At 33.6% G+C, this 22,828-nt stretch overlaps 1 protein-coding gene across 1 annotated transcript in view; it reads right to left on the reverse strand.

The window, feature by feature from the left end:
- The window catches only part of Lrp1b (LDL receptor related protein 1B), a 1,852,169-nt gene that overhangs the window by 472,621 nt on the left and 1,356,720 nt on the right, over window positions 1-22,828 (reverse strand). Inside the window, 3 exon segments of the mRNA XM_047543195.1 lie at window positions 59-183; window positions 482-633; window positions 765-891. Of these exon segments, the coding sequence (XP_047399151.1) occupies window positions 59-183; window positions 482-633; window positions 765-891 (404 nt within the window).

The following is a 22,828-nucleotide window of genomic DNA, read 5'->3' on the forward strand; positions in this document are numbered from 1 at the left end:
GTTCAAAAATAAGAGAGAAATAAATATATTTATTGTGTATTACTTTAAAAGTGCTGACCTTTCTCTCTTACTCTGTTAAAGATTTTAATCTCCTTCAGGTTGACTCCAAGGCCAGTTCTCATGGTCACCATCTCTGTGGCATCATTCTTATGTCCCCTTCTGACGGACCCGTTGGCATGTGCTCTGCCGAAAAGTAGAACATACATGATCAACATTCTTCAACTCTTCATTAAAATCAAGCCAGTCAGCTAAGCTAAAGATAAAAGATGGCCCAACAGAAGGGAAAGAAACCAACTTCAGTCTGTGATATTTAATGCTCCAACCTGGAATAGGAAGAGTGCCTGCCTTTGCTGGGAAATTACATGGTTTTGAGAGATCCTTTTTGTGACCTTGCTAAGGTATGGCTAATCCTACAAGGGTAAAGCGTCTGGCACTGAAATAACATCTTGAGACTCAAATACTCATGAAAAAAATAAATTACCTGTCAGACCAGTAGATGTAAGCCCCAAAGACTGCAACTGAAAACATATCCACATTGCTCCCTGACAGCACCATCTCACGATGGCCTCCGGTTTCAAGGTCGATTCTCTCTATCTTGTCTGTGCGAGCATCACACCAGTACAATTTATTTTCCTAAAGATCGATTGAAGAGTAAATATTACAAGGTGGTTTTGGTGATTTCATTAAGAAAATAATGGAACACTAAAGGTGGAGTAATGCAAGTTGGCAGTCAATACACTTTAAATAAAATAAATCCAACAGACCTCATAGTCAATGGAGATGCCATTCGGCCACACTATCCCCATGCTTACAAGAACAACTTTGTCTGAGCCGTCTAAGCGAGCCTTTCCAATGCAGGGCATCTGTCCCCATTCAGTCCAGAACAGGAAGCTGAAATTGAATTGTAGACATATAGTAACACATAGCTAAACACAGAAGACATTAGTCATCATAATGGTAGTAATATTCATACTGAGAGAATAAAAATAAAGCATTTCAGAAATTAATGTAAAAACATGTTTATGTTTGCATAAAGTTTTATTGTAAAAAGCATTAAACCAGATGTAGAAATTGTAAGAATGGATTCAAAATTTGAACAAAGTACCTTCTTCACATTCTGTTCCCTATTTGAAATACTCTACTTCAACCTGTTTTCCTAATTTGCTTTTGGTCTTCATATCTCAAATATTTCCTTCAAGAACATTCTGTGTTTTCTCTGATTATTATTATTATGAAACAAAATACATTGCATTATGTACTCCACCTCAGAACATCATAACACAGAGTGAAAAATTTATACTTGTTTTTCCTTACATTGTTACTTATTTTTAACAACTCCTGCTATAAGACTGAGAGAATATTGATCAATGAGAACTGTGACCTTCTCTAGATTTTATTCACTATTATAAGACCAGATAACTATTAAAATTAAAATAAAAATTAGTAGTAAATAAATATTTAATTTATGAATGTATACATAATGTATCATAACTTTTAGTTTTCTACTTAGACAATGAAACTACTCTAATCTGAATTTTATATATTGGAATAGAGTAATATTAAAACATTGCTTCATATCAAGATGTCATTTTTATTTTTGTAATCTTGGAAAACAATATATAATTTAGAAGGAAATATAAAATAGAAAGAAAATCTAGAGTATGCCAAAATAAAGCAATATGTTAAAAAGAAAATAGAGAAAAACAGGAGTTATACAACACATGCACTTTTACATATTCATTCAACAAATTCAGTACTTATATAACAAACAGAAATTCATGCTTTTAGGTAAATCTGATTCATTTTAAATTTTACATTATGCCCAATCATATTTTTATCCAGTTATAAGATAACATCAAAGAATAAAGCTTAGAAAAATATGGTAATCATTCAGGCATTTAGTGATCAATGGGTTTATATTTCTGTGCATCCTCAAATACACATATACAAGTGATTATACATGATCAGATGCTGACTACATATAGAAAATTTAAAGAACACCTATACTCTTATTCTGGATACTCAATGGAGTTCTTATCTAACCATGAAAATATCCGTGTAACTACATAAAAATGTATGTATTCTCTTTATGTACATTGTTTAGATTTATATTAATAGTTGTTTTTTTTTTCTGAAAAGCTATAAAAATAAATGTGTTGGAATTTTACAACCACATAATAAAAGGTGTGGCTAGAATCCCAAGTATATTAATCCTGAAAATACTTTCATTCATATTTATAAGTTTTGTAAATCAGAAAGGAAAACTTTGTAGCAGAAAATCCAACTAAGATTTTATTGGTAACATCTTGGTGGAAAAGTTATGAAAAAAATTCTTTACTTGTATTAAAGTCAAGAGTTTTAATACCCTCAAGGATAGTCTCTTTCAGTTAAAAGTGTTGCTTAAAATCAAATAATCAACATAAATTTTTGCTCCATTTAACTTTATTGTATTTAATTTTATTTTTTGCTATCTAACCCAGTAGCTCTTATGTGCTACATATGTACTCATCCAAGCTGTATCCACAGTCTGTTCATTTAACTTTTTAAGGTCAAATATTAAAAAGAAGATGATATACTAAAAAGCAGGCACCTTGGAATCCAGAAGAGACATGTTTCCTCAATCTGATTTTTATCATCCACTTTTTTAAAATTATCTTTATTTTTATTTTTTAATTAAAAAATTTTTTTATTTAATTATTTCTTAAAATTTTTTACAGACTTCATTTTGATTCATTGTACACAAATGGGGTACGTCATTTCACAGTATTCTATAGCTGTACATGATGTAGGTTCATACCATTCATGTAGTCATACATGTACATAGGATAATGATGTCTGTCTCGTGTTTAACATACTCCCAGGCTCAAATATAGAAAGAAATGTGTACGATAAATATTGTAAGTAACATAATCTGCTTTTAAATGTACTGAGTAATGAATAAAATATTTTGAGCAAGTCAGTAAAATAAAAAAATTAATATATTTAGCCCTAATTCTCACAGCCCTAATTATGAAAATTATGGCTCTGAAAGCTAATGCTTCCTGATCCCACGTCCATTAAAGGGGGAAATCAAGGAACTGCCCAGACTTTACTAGCCTAGGCCTGTGCCTCTTCTCTAATACAACGTCTCAACAATTTATAATAATATTATACCCAAGGTTATTTCTCCTGAGATATAAGAAATAGAACAAGAGATCTTCATACTTAAAAAGAGAAAACATAAAAATTTTCTTAGTATTGAGAAACAAATATCTATCTTTATCCCAGGAAGTTTCTATTCCTTTTAAATTTGCAATAATTCCCTGCAGTAGGCTTAGAAGAACATCATTAAAATATATAAATACAAATTATTTAAAATAAAACAAATTATTTGAAATAAAACAAGTTTATGAAAATTTTCTCCATGAGCAAATCTGATTGTATGGAAATCGCTTTTGTGGTTAAATAATTTATCAATTTAATCATATCAAAATATTTTAAACCTACCAAAATTAATCAATATTTTATAAATGTCAGACAGAAGGGTTTAAATATTCCTTCAACCAAAACTGAAAGTAAATATTTGAATAGAATTAGGACCTTGAGAATCATTAGGAATTATAAACCAAATTTAAAGAAAGACCATTCTCCAAACTTATGAAATTTCAAGGAGACATTTAAAATTAAGACAGTAATTTACAAATATGCACTTGAGATAACTTTAATCAGCATAGATTCTTGGTATCTAAATATGGTCTTCAGCAATAGGAAGAAATGAAAATCCTTGTCACTGAATTTTGAGATCCAATGGAAATTAATATTCAGTGTTAGAAATACTGCCTACATTGGATTTTACACAGACCTGAAGTATTTGTTGGATTGAATGATATGACCAAGGAAATTGACTTTAGAATGTTAAATTGCTAAATTTAGACCTGAAAATACTACTATAAACTCAGAAATTCTCAAACTTTTCAAAATCTAATGCTATGTTATATTTTCTCTGGATAACAAATAACTATGAAAGCAAACTGAAAAGTTCCTTTTTATGTAACATAATCTTGCACTTGGAGAATTTGAACACATAAAATTTTATAAAGGACATACAAAAGTATTTTGAAAAATTATAGAAATACTATTAGAAATCAACATAATACCAATATCACTATTGTCTTTGTTAGATACACAAGTTTTTAGGAGGACAAAAGTAGAAAGAATATATATTCTCATTTTCTAATAAAACACTGTTACTTATGTAAAGATAAAAAACCTGACATGGCAGCATTGGGGTTCCCCAAAGACCTAGCATATTCCATTATTTCTATGGCAATTGTGCCAGTGATTGATTTAGTTTATACATAGGCATTCTTGTAAAGAAAAATGATTGTTTTCTGCTACAGTTATGTATATTCAAATTATTATAAATGACCTGAAGTAATGACAAACATAAATTTGAGAAATAAAGGTAACATTGGTAAACAAAGTTCTGATTTTGGTGGCATAAGTATAAGAAAGAGAAGGAACAGGAGAATGAATAAGTCTAAGTTACTGAAAAAAAGACAAGAGTATTCAACACGATTCGTATGCAGTTAAATATGAACAGTAGTGAAAAGGATTTCACTACTGATTTCAATCATTTTCTTTGAATTTAAGATTTTCTTCTTTGCTAAACTCTTTCCCTGGAGTTCAGATCATGGTTATAATTTTTATAATAAACATGCCATTCCTTTCTTCTCTGCCTCCTCTAAGTAAACATGATTTAGATACTTTGTCAGATACACTAAAAAAAGGAAAGAAAACCCAGAAGTAACAAAAAATTTCTATGCTGGCACAAAATTGAAGGTGAATTATCTATGTAATTTCCCTTGGTCAAGAATAGAATCAAGAATATTACTATGTCTTCTCTTGGAGTGGGGGCCAACAGTGGGTTCCCATATCTATAAAAAGGAAAGAAAAAAAATCTCCTATGGAACAAAATAGTATGTAGCCTTTACATGAGTATCAACATCTCATTTGACAAAAACTGCATATAATTTTACATCCCTTAGCAGATTCCTTAGAATCATTTAAAATCCATAATAACTAAACACCTTATAGGTCAAAATGTCCATTTCTCCATCTTCTTGGTTCCAGCAAAATTATATACTATTTAAAAGTTTGAATATATTTCATGAACACATGAATTAACATCCTCCATCCCCTGTGAAGAGTAAAATGAAATACACAGCCTTCACTATTCTTGAGGAATTCTTAACATTGTCTTTTTCTTCATTTATGCATAGTTTTGTTTTGAGAAAGTATTACATGCCAACTCCAAATTAATCTTCAAGACCTAAATATATATATTGCAATTGTTTAAAGAATCTTGCAATGTAAAAATAACTCAACCACAGATAGTTGAATCCTGTGCTTAGAAAAAGGAAGTGAGACAGAAACAGCATATACTTGGACACTACTTTTCAAGTTTTTTGTTAAATTGTGGTTGATTCTCAGATTTATTATTTCATTATAATCAAGTATTCAATCAACAGATATTTAGTTAGGTACCTAGTATGTTCTAGGACATAAGTAAAATGGAGTTAAGAACTTCATGAAGTTCACTGCTTAATAACAGACATAAATGGGTTAAATAAAGTAGAGAAAATGCTAACAGAAATACTTAAAAATATCTAACTGAAAGCCTTTGTAAGTCATGAAAGTAAGAGCTTCAACAATGAGAATGCTGAAGACCTACAATGATAAAAGTTGTCCTTTATATAACAATGTTAGAAAAGAATTTTATTTTTGAATCAAAGTAAAGACATAGGACATTTGGGTTGTTATTTATTTCTTAGCTTAGAAAATACTCATAAATTATCATTTGTTCTATGGTTCCTTCCCTAGATCTATTACTTTCAAGCTAATGTTAGACTCCATTATTCACTACTTTACAATCTTGAGTAGTTACATGGAACAATTATAATGTGTATGGAAAGCTCACAATGGAGAGGTACAGAAGAAAATTCTTCACAAAGAAAAATTGCTTTGGCATCTGTAATCTCATAATACATTAAGCTGATCACAGTATATTATAGTCATTTCCTTATTTTATTTATGTATTTATACCCTGCTTCATTGCTTATCCTCTCATTTAAACAAATACATATGTATGATTTTAGTTTTTTTTTTAATTTTTAGCTATAATTTTCTTGAGTGAATGATTCAATTTTATGCATCTCAAGTATCTTCAATATATAGTATTTGATGTTTCCTGATAATCTATAAAGTTCCCAAATATTTAACATCTAGCCTCCTAGAACTTATGAGCTAATTTATAATTATTAAATTATTATGAATAATTTTTTAATTTGTTTCATAAAGTGCAACCTGTCTTGCCATCAATCACATCCATTCTACCTTATATGTTCACACTGAAACTGAGGCAGTTTCTATAAATAAACAGGGAAATCAATCTTTTAAACTTTTTTCTTTCATACTTGTACCCCATTTTTATTGTTCAGATATATGAAGAAACTAGGGAAAGGTATGTGTGGCTGTCCCTGGCTTCCATTCAATATGACATCAGTGGTCTGGGCCTGAGGCACTCTCAGCAGTGAGAGGTAGTCTGAACTTTCTGGCCTCTCTCCTCCACCGTAATGTCAGTAATGCCCATGGCTTCTTGATCTCTTTTAACCTTCCCTCCTGTAGCAGGAAAGGTAAGATTCTAGTTCATGTTTAGAGTTAAGGGATGGGGATAAAGCATGTGGTTAAAAAAAAAAAAAAAAAAAAAGTGAGTAAAGACCTAATTACCTTTGAAAGAAAAACTGTGAAGTTTTTAAAAAAAACTCCTCACAGAAAATAGTGTTTGTACTTTCATTCCATTTGTTGTTATAACTTGTTCATATTTTTTCCCAGAGATTTATGAAGGAAAAAAAAAGTGGTTCTGATCTGAAGCATGGTGGGCCTGGGTTACCTGACTATAATGGTATCTTAATATTCTATAATGGCACTCTGATCCCACCATTATGAATACTGCAAATCAAATTTATTACATTTTTTATAAGTGTTGCCTTGCCTTAAGATGTACTCTAAGAGATGGTATTAAATTATGTTAGACCCTACCTCAACAGATATTAAACTGTCAACAAAGGCCTTCTGCATGTAGTTGAGGATATTGTAAAAGTACACGTATAATCAATGAAAGACCATTTGATAATACGTACTTTTTGAATATCAAGATGCCATTTAATTCAATCTGAATCTTTGCCATGAAAATAAAGGCCTATCAGTAGCTCATTTATAGTCACAGAAATATAAATTCAAGAAAGTCATACAGTATGTGATTCACTTAGCAATTATATCACAGGAAGTAAACCTTATTTGTCAATATCATAATATGACTTCCTATTTTTTGTTCTTAGGAGAAAATGCTTTCTTAGCATACAGATAATTATCACATTCAGTATTCAAAAAAGAAGTGATGCCAAATTAAGAAAGTAGAAAGAAAAGTCAATGGAGGGGAGAAACTGATTTTCAAGCTGAAATAATTCATAAATGGATTCTACTTTGCATTTGGCTACATTTTAAAAGACCTCAAGTCTCTATTGTTAAAAAAACAGGCGTTATGCCCAATTTTCAAGCACATTTATATCTTGGATTCAGATAATTTGCTCCATTATGGGTCACCTTTTCCTTTGGCAATACCACCTGTTGTGATTTAACTTCAGACAGAATATTAAAATGTTATACTTTATTTTTTATATGAATTTTGACACTAAAATTTCTATGTACTACCATGTGGAAATAAATTTTTGAATAACTTTACATATAGTTTTCATTTTTAAGCATTTTTTCTTTTGAAGTCAAGCCAATAAGTATATGGACAAAAAATATAGTGGCACAAATTTCAATAATATTTCCAAGTTGTAATAAATACTTCCTGTAAAAAAAGTTGACTTTAAATATATCTAATGTCTATTCTTAACTATAAACATGGAAAAATATTTATCCATGTGACTTAATTATTATTTAAGAAATGCTTTTAAGAAGATGTAAAGATATATAGATAAATCATATTTAAATATTTTTTAAAATATCTAAGACTTCTTGTTTTGTGGGTCAACATATAAATTTTGTTTTAGGGATTTAAAATTAAGAAATCCAAAATATTTACTGACATCTTTCTACTGATTCAGTGATGAACCTGTAGTCACAATGGGGTGAAATAATCTGACATCCGAAGAGCAGAAAAGGCAAGATTTGATGATTGACAAAATGGGTGATTTCATCAATATTTAAACAAGAGAACATTTAAAGTTTTAATCTTTTTTATGACAACACAAAAGTAATTGTCATGTTTAAGAAAAGCAGTCAGTAGATGAGAGGTAGGGTACCATGTTAAATTTTAGTTACAGAGATTCAAAGATAAAATTCTAAAGGAAACTGGAAATAAAAATAAAGGAATCAAAATTAGATTGCATTTTATTTTGCATATGTTTAGTATGTCTTACTGTACATTCAAAGACTCAAAAACCACAAAATCAGATTACGTAAAAACAAAAGGTAAGGCCATTTGCCTGCCTCTCGCCTGTCCATTGCCTGTCTTACACCTATCCATCACCCAACCCACCAGGTTCACCACCATATCGTCCGACAACAGTCAGTAAACTGATCGCCAACCGCCAGTGGAGCACCAGCTGCCTGCTGTTGCCTGGAAGTTCATTGTGACAGTACCTGCAGGTTTGATTACACGTGGCTGCTGCCATTTTGAGACAACAACCAGGCCCAATAGGACCCCTGGCCAGACTGACTGAGCCCTGTCTCCAGGATCCCTCAGCCCAACTGATCACTCCCTGCCTCTGAGGCCCTCACAGCGAATGCTCCCTGCTGCCAGGATCCCCAGAACAACTGACTGCACCCTATCACCGGCACCCCAGACCGACTGATTGCACCCGGCCTCCAGGATCCCGCAACTACACCAAACACACCCAACCTCCAGGACCCATGCCTGACCAACTGCACCCCGCTTCGAGGACCTCCAGTTGACCACGTCCACACCCTGAGCTGCAACTCCCCATTTGCCAACACATTTGGAAGCCAGAGCGGCCATCTTGGATAATCCTGGAAGCATAGCTCCGATCTTTAGGTGGGGCAAATCCCATCCTGAGACGTCTGCTGGAGACTTGAAGCTCATTGTCAGGTACCTCTCATGCATCAGGCTATTGAACTCTGGGAGGTTTCATTACTATATGACTGTCATACTGTAGATTTTCTTTTTTCTCCTTATTGAAAATTTTTGAGTTTTTATTTCTTTACTTTTCTTGCTCCCTTTTCCTTTTGTTTACCTGTTCCCTCACAGTCTCTTTCTCCCTTTTTTGCATACTAACATCCAATTTCTTTTGATTACACTCTCACCCTTTCTATTATCTAGAACTTCTGTATATTCTTTACTTATCCCATTAACAGCTACATTCTACATCCCTCTGCATCCTCTTTGTCCTCCTTTAAAAACTGCAGACCTTATTGCAAATCTGTTTGTTTTACTGAAGATAATATTTGAACTCATTCTGTTTATTATGACAATATTATTATTGTCGTCATAGGGGTTATTTGGTCTAGGATTGCATAGTGTCTGAATTGGGCACTGCTAATATTGATCTCCGGTTAAAGAAAAGGTTTTGGAAACATATAGGGCCACTATAAGCCTATAGGGGAAAATCTGCATACCCCAGATCTGCACTGCTAGAGGGGAAGGTACATGAACAACATGAAAAAGCAAGGGAAGAAAATGATCCAAACAAATCTAGATTCTATATTAATAGAATCCAATGACAGTAAGTTAAAAGAAATTTCAGAAAAGAACTTCAGATTATACATAATTAAGACGATTCATGAAGCAAAGGATGAGATAAGAGAGCAAATGCAGGCAATGAATGATAATACCAATAAGCTGACAGAGCAATGGCAGGAAGCAAAAGATCATTTCAACAAAGAGATAGAGATTCTCAAAAAAAAAAAAAAAAAAAACAGAAATCCTTGAAGTGAAGGAAACAATAAACCAAATAAAAAACTCAATGGAAAGCATCACCAAAAGACTAGACTACTTGAAAGATGATAGAACCTCAGACAATGAAGACAAAATATTTAATCTTGAAAATAAAGTTACCCAAAAGGAAAGATGGTAAGAAATCATGAACAGAATCTCCAAGAACTATGGGACATCATTCAAAGACCAAATTTAAGAATTATTGGGATTGAGGAAGGCACAGAGATACAAACCATGGAATGAATAATCTATGCAAACAAATAATATCAGAAAATTTCCCAAACCTGAAGAATGAAATGGAAAATCAAATACAAGAGGCTTACAGAACACCAAATGCACAAAATCACAATAGATCCACACCAAGGCACATTATAATGAAAATGCCTAACATTCAAAATATAGATAGGATTTTGAAGGCCACGAGAGAAAAGCATCAGATTACATATAGGGGAAAACCAATACAGATAGCAGCAGACTTCTCAACCCAGACTCTAAAAGCTAGAAGGGCCTGAAACAACATATTTCAAGTAAGTTCTGACAGAACATGGTTGCCAACCAAGAATCCTATATCCAGCAAAACTAACCTTCAGATTTGAAGATGAAATAAAATACTCCCATGATAAACAAAAGTTAAAAGAATTTACAAATAGAAAGTCTGCACTACAGAATGTTCTCAACAAAATATTCCATAAGGAGGAAATGAAAAACAAAAATGTAGGTCAGCAAAGGGAGGAACTACCTTAGAGAAAAACCACTCAAAGGAGAAACCAAGCCAAATTAAAAACCAAAAATAAGCCCAAATGACTGGGAATATGAATCATATCTCAATAATAACCCTGAATGTTAATGGCCTAAACTCATCAATCAAAAGACATAGACTGGCAGAATGGATTAAAGAGAAAAACCCAACAATATGCTGCCTGCAAGAGACTCATCTCATAAAAAATATATCCACAGACTAAAGGTGAAAGGATGGGAAAAAAACCTACCATGCACATGTACTCAGTACAAAAGCGGGGGTTTCCATCTTTATATCAGATAAAGTGGACTTCAAGCTAAAGTTAGAAGGGATAAAGAAGGACATTTCATACTGCTTAAGGGAACCATAAATCAGGAAGACATAACGATAGTAAATATTTATGCCCCAAACAAAGGTGCATCCCTGTTACATCAAACAAATCCTTCTCAATTTCAGGAATCACATAGATCACAACACAATAATTCTGGGTGACTTTAACCACTGTCACCACTAGATAGATCTTCCAAACAAAAACCAACCAAAGAAACCATAGAACTCAATAACACAATCAATAACCTAGACTTAATAGACATATATAGAATATTCCACCCATCAACGGGCAGATTCACTTTCTTCTCAGCAGCACATGGAACCTTCTCGAAAATAGACCATATGTTATGCCACAAAGCAGCCCTTAGGAAATGCAAAAAAATTGAGATACTGCCTTCTTTTCTCTCAGATCATAATGGACTGAGAGTAGAAATCAATGACAAAATAAAAAACAGAAATTACTCCAACACCTAGAGACTAAATAATATGCTATTGAATGAAACATGGATAACAGAAAACATCAGGGAGAAGATAAAAAATTCTTAGAATTCAATAAGAACGATGATACAACATATCAAAATCTCTGGGTCACTATGAAAGCAGTACTAAGAGGAAAATTCATTGCATGGAGCGCATTCCAGAAAAGAATGAAAAGTAAACAACTAAATGGCCTAATATTACTGCTCAAAGGCCTAGAAAAAGAAGAACAGAATGACAGCAAAAGTAGTACAAGACAGGAAATAATTAAAATCAGAGCTGAAATCAATGAAATTGAAACAAAAGAAACAATTCAAACAATTGACAAAACAAAAAGTTAGGTCTTTGAAAAAGTAAACAAAGTAGACAAACCATTAGCCACACTAACAAAGAGGAGGGAGAGAAAACTCAAATTACTAAAATTCATGATGAAAAAGGAAATATGACAGACACCACTGAGATACATAACATAATGAGAAGCTACTTTTAAAATCTGTATTCCAACAAAATAGAAACTACCAAAGACATTGACAAATTTCTAGAGACATATGCTCCTCCCAAACTGAACCAGGAGGACATACACAATTTAAACAGATCAATATCAAGCAATGAAATAGAAGAAGCCATTAAAAACCTATCATCCAAGAAAAGCCCAGACCAGATGGATTCTCAGCCGAGTTCTACAAGACCTTCAAAGAAGAACTCATTCCAATACTTCTCAAAGTATTCCAGGAAATAGAAAAGGAGGGTACCCTACCAAACTCATTCTATGAAACTAATATCACCCTCATACCCCCAACAGGCAAAGACACATCAAGGAAAGAAAATTTTAGACCAATATCCTTGATGAATATAGATGCAAAGATTCTTAACAAAATATTGCAAACCGTATTCAAAAACATATTAAGAAAATCATGCACCACGATCAAGTGGGGTTCATCCCTGGAATGCAAGGATGGTTTAATATCCATAAGTCAATAAACGTAATCCATCATGTCAATAGACTTAAGGATAAGAGTCATATGGTTTTTTCAATTGATGCAGAAAAAGTGTTCGACAAAATACAACACCCCTTTATGCTCAAAACACTAGAAAAAATAGGGACAGTAGGAACATACCTGAACATTGTAAAGTTTATTTATGCTAAGCCCATGGCCAACATCATTCTTAATGGAGAAAAACTGAAACCATTCCCTTTAAAAACGGAACAAGACAGGGATGTCCTCTTTCACCACTTCTATTCAACATTGTCCTCAAAACTCTAGCCAGAGCAATTAGACATACTAAAGAAATTAAAGGGATACGAATAGGAAAAGAAGAACTTAAGCTGTCACTATTTGCTGATGACATAATTCTATATTTAGAGGATCCAAGAAACTCCTCCAGAAAACTTCTAGACCTCATCAATGAATTCAGCAAAATAGCAGGTTATAAAATCAACACGCATAAATCTAAAGCATTTTTATATGCAAGCAATGAAACATCTGAAAGGGAAAGGAGGAAAACAACTCCATATGCAATAGCCTCAAAAAAAAAATACTTAGGAATCAATCTAAACAAAGAGGTAAATGATCTCTACAATGAAAATTACAAAACATTGAAGAAAGAAATTGAAGAAGACCTTAGAAGATGGAAAGATCTCCCATGTTCTTGGACAGGCAGAATTAATATTGTCAAAATGGCCATACTACCAAAAGTGCTATACAGATTCAATGCAATTCCAATTAAAATCCCAATGATGTACCTTGCAGAAATAGAGCAAGCAATCATGAAATTCATCTGGAAGAATGAAAAACCCAGAATAGCTAAAGTAATCCTTAGCAGGAAGAATGAAACAGGGGGTATTGCAATACCAGAACTTCAACTGTACTACAAAACAATAGTAACAAAAACAGCATGGTATTGGCACCATATTAAACAGGTAGATCAATGGTACAGAATAGAGGACACGGACACAAACCCAAATACATACAATTTTCTCATACTAGACAAAGGTGCCAAATATATGCAATGGAGAAAAGATAGCCTCTTTGACAAATGGTGTTGGGAAAACTGGAAATCCATATGCAACAGAATGAAACTAAATCCCTATATCTCACCCTGGAGCAGAAAAATCAACTCCCAATGGATCAAGGACCTTGAAATCAGACCAGAGACCCTGCATCTTTTGGAAGAAAAAGTAGGTCCAAATCTTCAACTTGTTGGCTTGGGCTCAGATTTCCTTAACAGGACTCCCACAACTCAAGAAATAAAAGCAAGAATCAATAACTGGGATAGATTCAAACTAAATAGCTTTCTCTCAGTAAAGGAAACTACCAGCAATGCGAAGAAAGAGCCTACAGAGTGGGAGAAAATCTTTGCCACTCATACTTCAGATAGAGCACTAATTTCCAGAATATATAAAGAATTCAGAAAACTACACCAATAATGCAAATAACCCAGTCAACAAATGGGCTAAGGATATGAACAGACACTTCACTGAAGAAGATCTATAAGCAATCAACAAACATATGAAAAAATGTTCAATATCTTTAGCAATAAGAGAAATGCAAATCAAAACTACACTAAGATTCCATCTCACCCCAATTAGAATGGCAATTATCAAGAATACAAGCAACAATATGTGTTGGAGAGTATGTGGGGAAAAAGGTACACTCATACATTGCTGGTGGGGTTGCAAATTAGTGCAGCCACTCTGGAAAGCAGTGTGGAGATTCCTTAGAAAACTTGGAATGGACCCACCATTTGACACAGCTATCCCACTCCTTGGCCTATACCCAAAGGACTTAAAATCAGCATACTACAGAGATACAGCCACATCAGTGCTCATAGCTGCTCAATTCACAATAGCCAGATTGTGGAACCAACCTAGATGTCCTTCAATTGATGAATGGATAAAGAAATTGTGGTGTATATATATATATATATATACACAATGGAATATTACTCAGCTATAAAGAATAATAAAATTATGACATTTGCAGGCAAATGGATGAAATTGGAGAATATCATGCTAAGTGAGATAAGCCAATCTCAAAAAGTCAAAGGACGAAAGATCTCACTGATAAGCCGATGATGACACATAATGGTAGGTGGGAGGGGGGCAAGAATGAAGGAAGGAGGGACTGTATAGAAGGATAAGAGAGGTGGGAGGGGTGCAGGGGAAAAAAAAATAACAGAATGAATCAAAAACTATTACCCCAGGTAAATGTATGATTACACAAATGGTATGCCTCTACTTCATGTACAAACAGAGAAACAAGATGTATCCCATTTGTTTACAATAAAAATAAATTAAAATTTAAAAAAGGTAAAAAGAGTGAGAGAAGAGAATACAAAGTTTGAAATGACGACAATCAACTACAATTCTCACAGAAGCTATAGGAATTGAACCAGGGTGAATCAGAAAACTCAGGGCTAGAAAGATTATCCATATTACAAAAAAGAAAAGAAAGAGTGAGAAATTTTGGGGTGGATTGTCAATGATGGAAAACATTAGTAATATAAAAACCTTAAAAAAAAAAAAAAACTCTGTATTTGGTTATGAATACATTTAGAAATTTCTGGATAAACAGAAGTTGAAAACCAACCTCAGGAATCTGATGACAAGACAAGGGGTATAGATCACATATTCTGAGAATCCGACTACTAAACCCAATGTGAGTAATAAGATATTAGTAATTTTTCTGTTCAAACAAAAGTGATCTAAGCATATTTGCAATCAAGAAGAAAAAGCTTCCTTGGAAAGAATGTTTAAAGATGGTAAAATAGAAGAAAATAGTTACTGCATGAGACATCTAGCAAAGGAGATGCCAATTTATCCAGGATAAAAGTGGAGAAGTTATTTTAAGTGAGAATGAAATTATTCTCTTTGCTATACTTACTTAAACATTACCAGCATGAATTTGCTAATTTCATTCCCATAGCACTACATTATGACTCCACCACAATTACCCACCAAACTTATTTAATTGCTTTACCATTGGCAGATAGCTTTTCCATCTTGCCCTTCCACTGTGGACACTTAGAAACAACAGGACTCATGTTGATGATCCAATAATCATTCCAGCTCGTAGTTTCTCATCTTTATTGCACCAGAAACAAAATATCTCTCTTTTGCCTCTTTCTTACAAAACCAATGTCAAAAACTAATCCTAAGACTCATACATTGCTGGTGGGGTTGCAAATTAGAGCAGCCACTCTGGAAAGCAGTGTGGAGATTCCTCAGAAAGCTTGGAATGGAAACACCATTTGACCCAGCTATCCCACTCCTTGGCCTATACCCAAAGGACTTAAAATCAGCATACTACAGAGATACAGCCACATCAATGTTCATTGCTGCTCAATTCACCATAGCCAGATTGTGGAACCAACCTAGATGCCCTTCAGTTGATGAATGGATAAAGAAACTGTGGCATATTTATACAATGGAATATTACTCCGCAATGAAGAATGATAAAATTATGGCATTTGTAGGCAAATGGATGAAATTGGAGAATATCATGCTAAGTGAGATAAGCCAATCTCAAAAAACTAAAGGACAAATGATCTCGCTGATAAGCGGATGAGGACATATAATGGGGGGTGGGAGGGGTTAGCATTAGGTTTAGGGTTAGGTTTAGGGTTAGGGATAAGGAGAGCGGTAAGAATGAAGGAAAGAAGGACTGTATAGAGGGAAAAGTGGGGTGGGAGGGGTGGGGGGGAAGGGAAAAAAAAGAAAAAAAAAAGAATCAAATGAAAATAGTCTATTTCCGATTTCACAAATTCAGAAATCATATTCATACCAACTGAACTTCACTCTACTCTTTTATAGTTCTTCTATTCTTGATTTCTCACTATTACATCATAACTTAGATCTCATCTAAGCCATTTCAATGTTTAACTTTTAATCTGTAAGTTCCTCCTCATTTTTGTCTTACTTATGTTACCCTTAGGTCTTTAAGCATTATTACTGAAGGTCATGTATCCATCCTGGTTAGATATCTGAAAATCACTGCAGTTGACTTCACGTTGCTTGAGAACAATTCATTATTGTGGAAAATATTCATCATAATAGTTTCAACAAAATTTATCTATTTAATTAATACTGTAAAATAACATTTGTACTATTGGCTATAATTTTCTTCAATTTTATCAATTTAACCTCTAAAATAAATTCTATATCCATATAGCATTTCTTCTTTCACTCTATCTCAAAAGAAGAAAGGGAAGGCAACTAGTATTTACTTCATTTAATCCTCCTAACAACCTAAAATTAAAAAGACATTAAAACCCAACATATATCAAAGTATCTCAAAAGTTATAAATTCCAAGCTGGGGTTTCAAATTATTGAGCGCACTGTCAGTACCCCATCTAAAACCTTGAGAGGTTGTGCACCATTTGCATGCACTCTAAGACTCAGGTTCTTTATCCTTCTGAAGATTTTCTCTGGAGGACTATCTTTAGACCACTAGAATCTCTGTTTCCCACAAGTGCTGACATCCAACTCTTTTAGGATATGTATTCACATGTGATCCTTATCCATTGGACAAGTTAAGAGTGTGGAAACCAAATTCCCTTACTTTGGGATGTTTATACTCCACAGCTCTACAAGAAAGCAGTCTGTCGCCAGGACTTGGCTCAAAATTGAGCATTTGTTCCATTTCTTTCTCTTTCCTATCCTGCTTCTTTCACTTAATTAATTGAATCACACTGTAGGACCGTTTCTGGAATACTTAATGTAAGGTACAAATTTTGTCCAGCAACATTCTGTCTCCAACCTATCCTACTCCACTCTATTGCATCTTCCTCAAGTTTCCTTCTGAACTCCTTGGGAAGTCTCTCCTTTTTGATATTCAGTCTCATGCTCTTCCTTTCTACTAGCTTTTTCTACTTTCTCTGTGAATATGTGCAGTCTCCACTCCCATACTAATAAAAAGTTAATACTCTATGATCTTCTCAATTTACCTCATATTTTCCTCTTTCATTGGCTGAGTTTGTACCCATGTAGCCTATGTATGTTACTTCTACCTTTTAATTATCATTGATTTATTAATTCTTTAATTTCTGACCCTACTAGCAGTCTCCTGAAATTGATAACAATGGGAAACATCATCATAATCACCAATTGCATATTCTGTTCTTTGCTTTCATTTCTCCTGACTCCTAAATCCAACTCACTCTTCCAAACTCTCTTCCTTGGAGTACTATCATGCATCAATTTCCTAAGGACTCAAAATGACTCATCCTCCCAGTCTTTTGCCTTATTGTTGACTTTTATTTTCCCTATCTCATAAGCATTTCATTCTGTAATTATAACCACTCATTTTTGTCCTTGGCTTTCTTTTTTCTGTACTCATTTTTGGGTAAGCTTACTCCTATTATGGTTTACTGAAGAATCTTAATTCTATTGGAATAAATGTGAACTGATTTTATATTTATCCAACTCCAGATTGCATCTTTGTTCTACTTAATCTCTTCTCTAGAAGTGGCTATTTCAGGAAGGGCCCATAACTTCCAAGTCAATTGCTAATAAATGAACAGTATCATGTTCTTAATTAAGAGTAATATTCAAGCATAAAAGAATGTCTTTCTAAGAACAAACTGAAATATTTTATTCATTTAAATATACTCTTCCATTTCCCCAACTTTGGTCTAATTGCTTGTGTTAGTCAGATTTTTGTTGCTGTGACACATACCTAAGAAACACAACTTAAAAGGAGGAAACATAGTTTTGGCTTACAGTTTCAGAGGTTTCAGTCCATGGGTGACTGAGTCCATTGCCTTATAGAGAGGTAGCGCATCATGGTGGAGAGTGTGTTGTTGAGCAAAGATGCTCACCTCATGGTAACCAGGAATCAAAGAGAGGAAGAAAGAGGAAGCAGCTAGGGATAAGAAAAACCCATCCAGGGAACACCTCCAGAGACCAACTTTCTCCAACTAAACCCTGCCTCCTAGAACTTCTACCACATCCTAATAATGCCATGCAGTTATGCATCCATCAGTGAATCCACTGCTGAAGTCAGAACCCTCATGATCCAATTACTTCTTAAGAGCTCCACTTCTGGAAATTGTTCTACTAGGGACCTTATATTGATGGCTTGATCCCTCAAGTCTTCATTTCATATACAAACTATAACACTCCTCCAGGTGTTGGGCATGGTGGAGCTGCCTGTAATCCCAGAGACTCAGAAGCCTGTGTGTGGTAGGTTGATTGCAATTTAGTAAGACCCTAAGCAACTTAGTGAGACCATGTTTAAAAAAAAAAGACTGGGGATGTTGTCCAGGTGAGTACCCTTGAGTTCAATTGCCAGTACCAAAACAAAAACACAGTAGTCCTCTTGGCCTGGGGACCTGCAAAGAAAGAGGGACTTGATGTTTCATTTACTGCTCTTATCTCTTTATTCATACCTTTACAAATTTGTCCCTAACTCACCAATACTTGACTTGAGGACAGAAAAAGAACTCACCCTCATCTTCCACAAGGATGATAAGTCATCATTCCTGAGAATTTTCTACTTTAACAAATGCTACCACTTCTTTAAATATTATCATCACACTTTGGATCTCAGCTTATGTAGCTTTTGGGGACCGGGGACCAGGGAGAATACTTAGGAGAAAGAATCCAGAACTAGCTTAGATTTCACTTAAAAGTGAAAGCACCTTGACTAAAGTAATTTCTTTAATACATGGAGAAATTTACCAGCTATTTTATGGCCCCTAGTCACCTTCCGGCCAAATCACCTATGCTTTCCTACATGTATCTCATGTACCTACATTTTTGCAAATGGCTTTTTCCTTGCCACTATTTATTATTGATGAATATTATCTCAGGAAACTCTTTCTCCTTTAACTCTCCCCACAAAAATCTCTACTAACACTACCATTAAGGTTACTACCCTCATTTTAGTACCTAATCTAAGCATATGCTATAACTTAAAAACACGGTAATTTTACAGTGTTTTTATAATTATTGCTACAACATGAAATTTGTATATGAGATTAAGTTTTCATCAGATTAGCTTTACTATTCCTAAAGATAAGTCTTATTTCAAAAAATGAAACTTTCTCTAAGGAAATGTTTTATGGGTTTAAACTTCCTGTTTAAACAGAAGCATCATCTTATTCATTATCTACCAGTAGCTTTCATATGGACTACAATTTTGTTAAAATGTACTGAATTGAAGGTTGAGGAGGACATAGAGGGATGCTGAAATGTCCTGGTTTATAGTGCCTAGTACTCAATATATATTAATTTTATAAACTTATAAAAAATGAAGTACTTGTAGCTTCCCTTCCCTGATATTCTTAATCCACCAAAAAGGAAGTAGCCATATGCTTAAGATGGATGAGAAGGGATGAGATACTTAAGAAAAGGAAGGTCCAGGATATCAACTTGAGTGAGTATACCTGAATAAGAAGTGAAAAAGAAAACCAAAGATTGACAAGTATCAGGAAGAGGCTTGTTAAATTGAGCTACATGAAAATTTAATAGGCCAGGCACAAGAGATTCTACCAATGCAAATAAAGTATTATACTTACAAACATCACGGGGAAATTTTCTTTATTGAACAAATTAAACATCCATTGTCTGGGTATCTAGATGCTCACATAACACCCAAATTTTATTTATTCCTACCATCAAAATAATCATTCATGTTAAGCAGTTAATTAAATTTTCTCCATTTAAGCTGCAATGATTTATTTCTTAATTTTCAATTATAATTTAAAGAAATTTTAAGAACACCATCACACTGTAATATAATATTTCTATTTTCAAGTTCATAGGTATGACGTAGGCATTCAATCAAATCACGTTTCAATGTCAGAATTGAGCAAAATTAGAATCCCTTCTTGGTATGAAGTGGCATGAGTCTATGGGAATGCAAGGGATGGTAAGAGGATATGTGGGAAATTCAGACCCAGTTCAAGACTTTTTGATATACTACTGCATACATTTTTTAATATTTCTGATTATTTTTATTCTTTCTCTTATAGTTTTAATCTTAATCTTTAATAGTATGATTTTATTCTGAAACTATTAATACTATTTTTATATGTTTGATGCTTTTTATTAAATTATGTAATACTTAACTATATGGGTCTAGCTCTCTCTCTCTCTATCTCTCTCTATATAAGAGAGAGGCTACAGGCAATATGCATGCATACATATATATTATTTATAATTTAATTTTTGGAATTTAGGAAAACCTAACTCTCCTATATATCAGGTTGGTGACAGAGTAATGTATTTAAAAATTGCTGACTCAATTTCTTATCCTGTAAATGAAGAAAAAGATACATTTTGGGTTGGCTATGAGATTTAAAATGGGATGAAAGGGGATATACTGGTGAATTTTGAGCAAAGAAATGGTACAAGCTACTAGGAAGATCATCATTCTCCAACATGAACAAGAGACAGTAGGAATATAAGGATAGAAAAAGGGGACACACAATTCAGAAACCCTGACAAGAGATGATTACAGCTCAGAGTGTGGTCACACCAAGATAATTATGTAGAGATGCATTCAGAAGTCAAAGATAATAGAATCTCTTGGTATATTAGATATAGGGTAAAAGAGATATCAAATATTTTGGCTTCAGTAAATGAAAGAATAGAATTACTATCAACTAATGGAGAAATTACAATTTAGAGAATGATTCAGTTTATTTTTTGAAATTAAAAAGTCAAGACTTCTGTTGGATCTTATTCCAGCTGTAAACTACCCTCAAATTAAAGGTGTAAACAACAATCAACTAACTCATAATGAGTTTGCAATTTTGTGAGCTCTTCATCTTGATTGTGGTGACCTCAAGGCTAGAGTGACATAGCAGCTGGATTCTGGAGTCATTTGAAGGTTCTCTCACTTGTAACGCCTGATAATTGATGCTGGCTGTCAGCTGGGGCCTACTAGGGTTATTGATTGGAAAACTTGTATGTGGCTTCTTCATGGTACTTCTCAATTTTCTCACAGCCCAGTGTAGCTTCTGAAAGCATCCCTAGAGAATCAGTTAGAGGTTTTATCTCCTTTCATGATACAGAGATTATACTATATCATCCACCACAGTCACAGCCTCACCAGATTAAAGGGTATGGAAAAAGGGTTCAACCTCCATTTGGGAAAAGTGTCCATGTCATAACATAAAAGAACAAGCATGCAGAATGCCAAATATTACTGTAATGATCTAGAAAATAAAATCTGCTGCATGTCTCCAGATGAAAATGCTGAATATACAGGTGAACATAAAAAATCTAGAAATCAGGAGTAAGACTCAGTCTAGATATAAATACGTTTTGGAATCCTTAACATTTAGGGGAGATGAAACTAACAAAAGAAGGGAATTGCACCAACAACGGAGCCTTGAGGAGCTCCACCATCAAAAATTTAAAGTGAAAAAGAACAAAGGGGAACGAAGGGAGAGTGAGTTGGGATGACCACTGAAACAGAACAATCAAGACAATTGGTTTTCTTTTGCCTCCTAATGTCTCATTGAATTCCACCCCTCAAGAGCTTTCTTCATAATAGAAACTGAGTTTGTGAGGCACCCAATGTAAGTTGCTATGTCTAGGCCATTAGCCCAGACCAAGATGATGGACCATAACATTTCAAAATATGTCAAGATAATACCTTCCCTTGGCTAATGACTCATCTGAGGATGGGGATGCAATTCATTTCTGACTGAGGAAGATCAAAGGGATTAATAATAATGTCTTTCTTCCCCCAAATGAAGCAAAAGAACTTAGCAAGAAGAAGATATTTTATCCTCTTCTCTTCCTTCCTTAATCACACACATGCAGCATGACAGTACATCTAAATGCTGTAACAAGGGGACAATAACACCAAGCAAAAGAAAAAAACACTGGTTAGTAGAGACAGTGGTTAAGAAATATAAAAAGATAGTCAATGAAGTGAAATGCTACCAGCAACCATTGAATTTGAGACCTCATTTATTCATGACAAAGAGCTCAGTATACTCTAGCTAAATTATTACTTGCATCCAATAGCATTCTCAATGAATGCACTTAAGATTTTATATTATAATCTTAGTTTTAGCATAAAATATGACAAATTTTATGATATTTTTCTATAATAACCTTCTTTGTTTTTCTATCCTATAGTATTAGTATTGACCTGGCATCATTTACTAAAAAAGCAAAACAAGTGATAAATACTGGAAAAAGTACACACCACATATATTATAGAAGGTTGCGTACTTTCATGAAAGTTGATTTGATGTTTTATATAAATGACTTAATTCTAATTCAGTGTTTTTAGTACATATTTATCTAATGCACTTT

The sequence above is a fragment of the Sciurus carolinensis genome, chromosome 3, assembly GCF_902686445.1.
Source record: "Sciurus carolinensis chromosome 3, mSciCar1.2, whole genome shotgun sequence".
Taxonomy (NCBI): domain Eukaryota; kingdom Metazoa; phylum Chordata; class Mammalia; order Rodentia; family Sciuridae; genus Sciurus; species Sciurus carolinensis.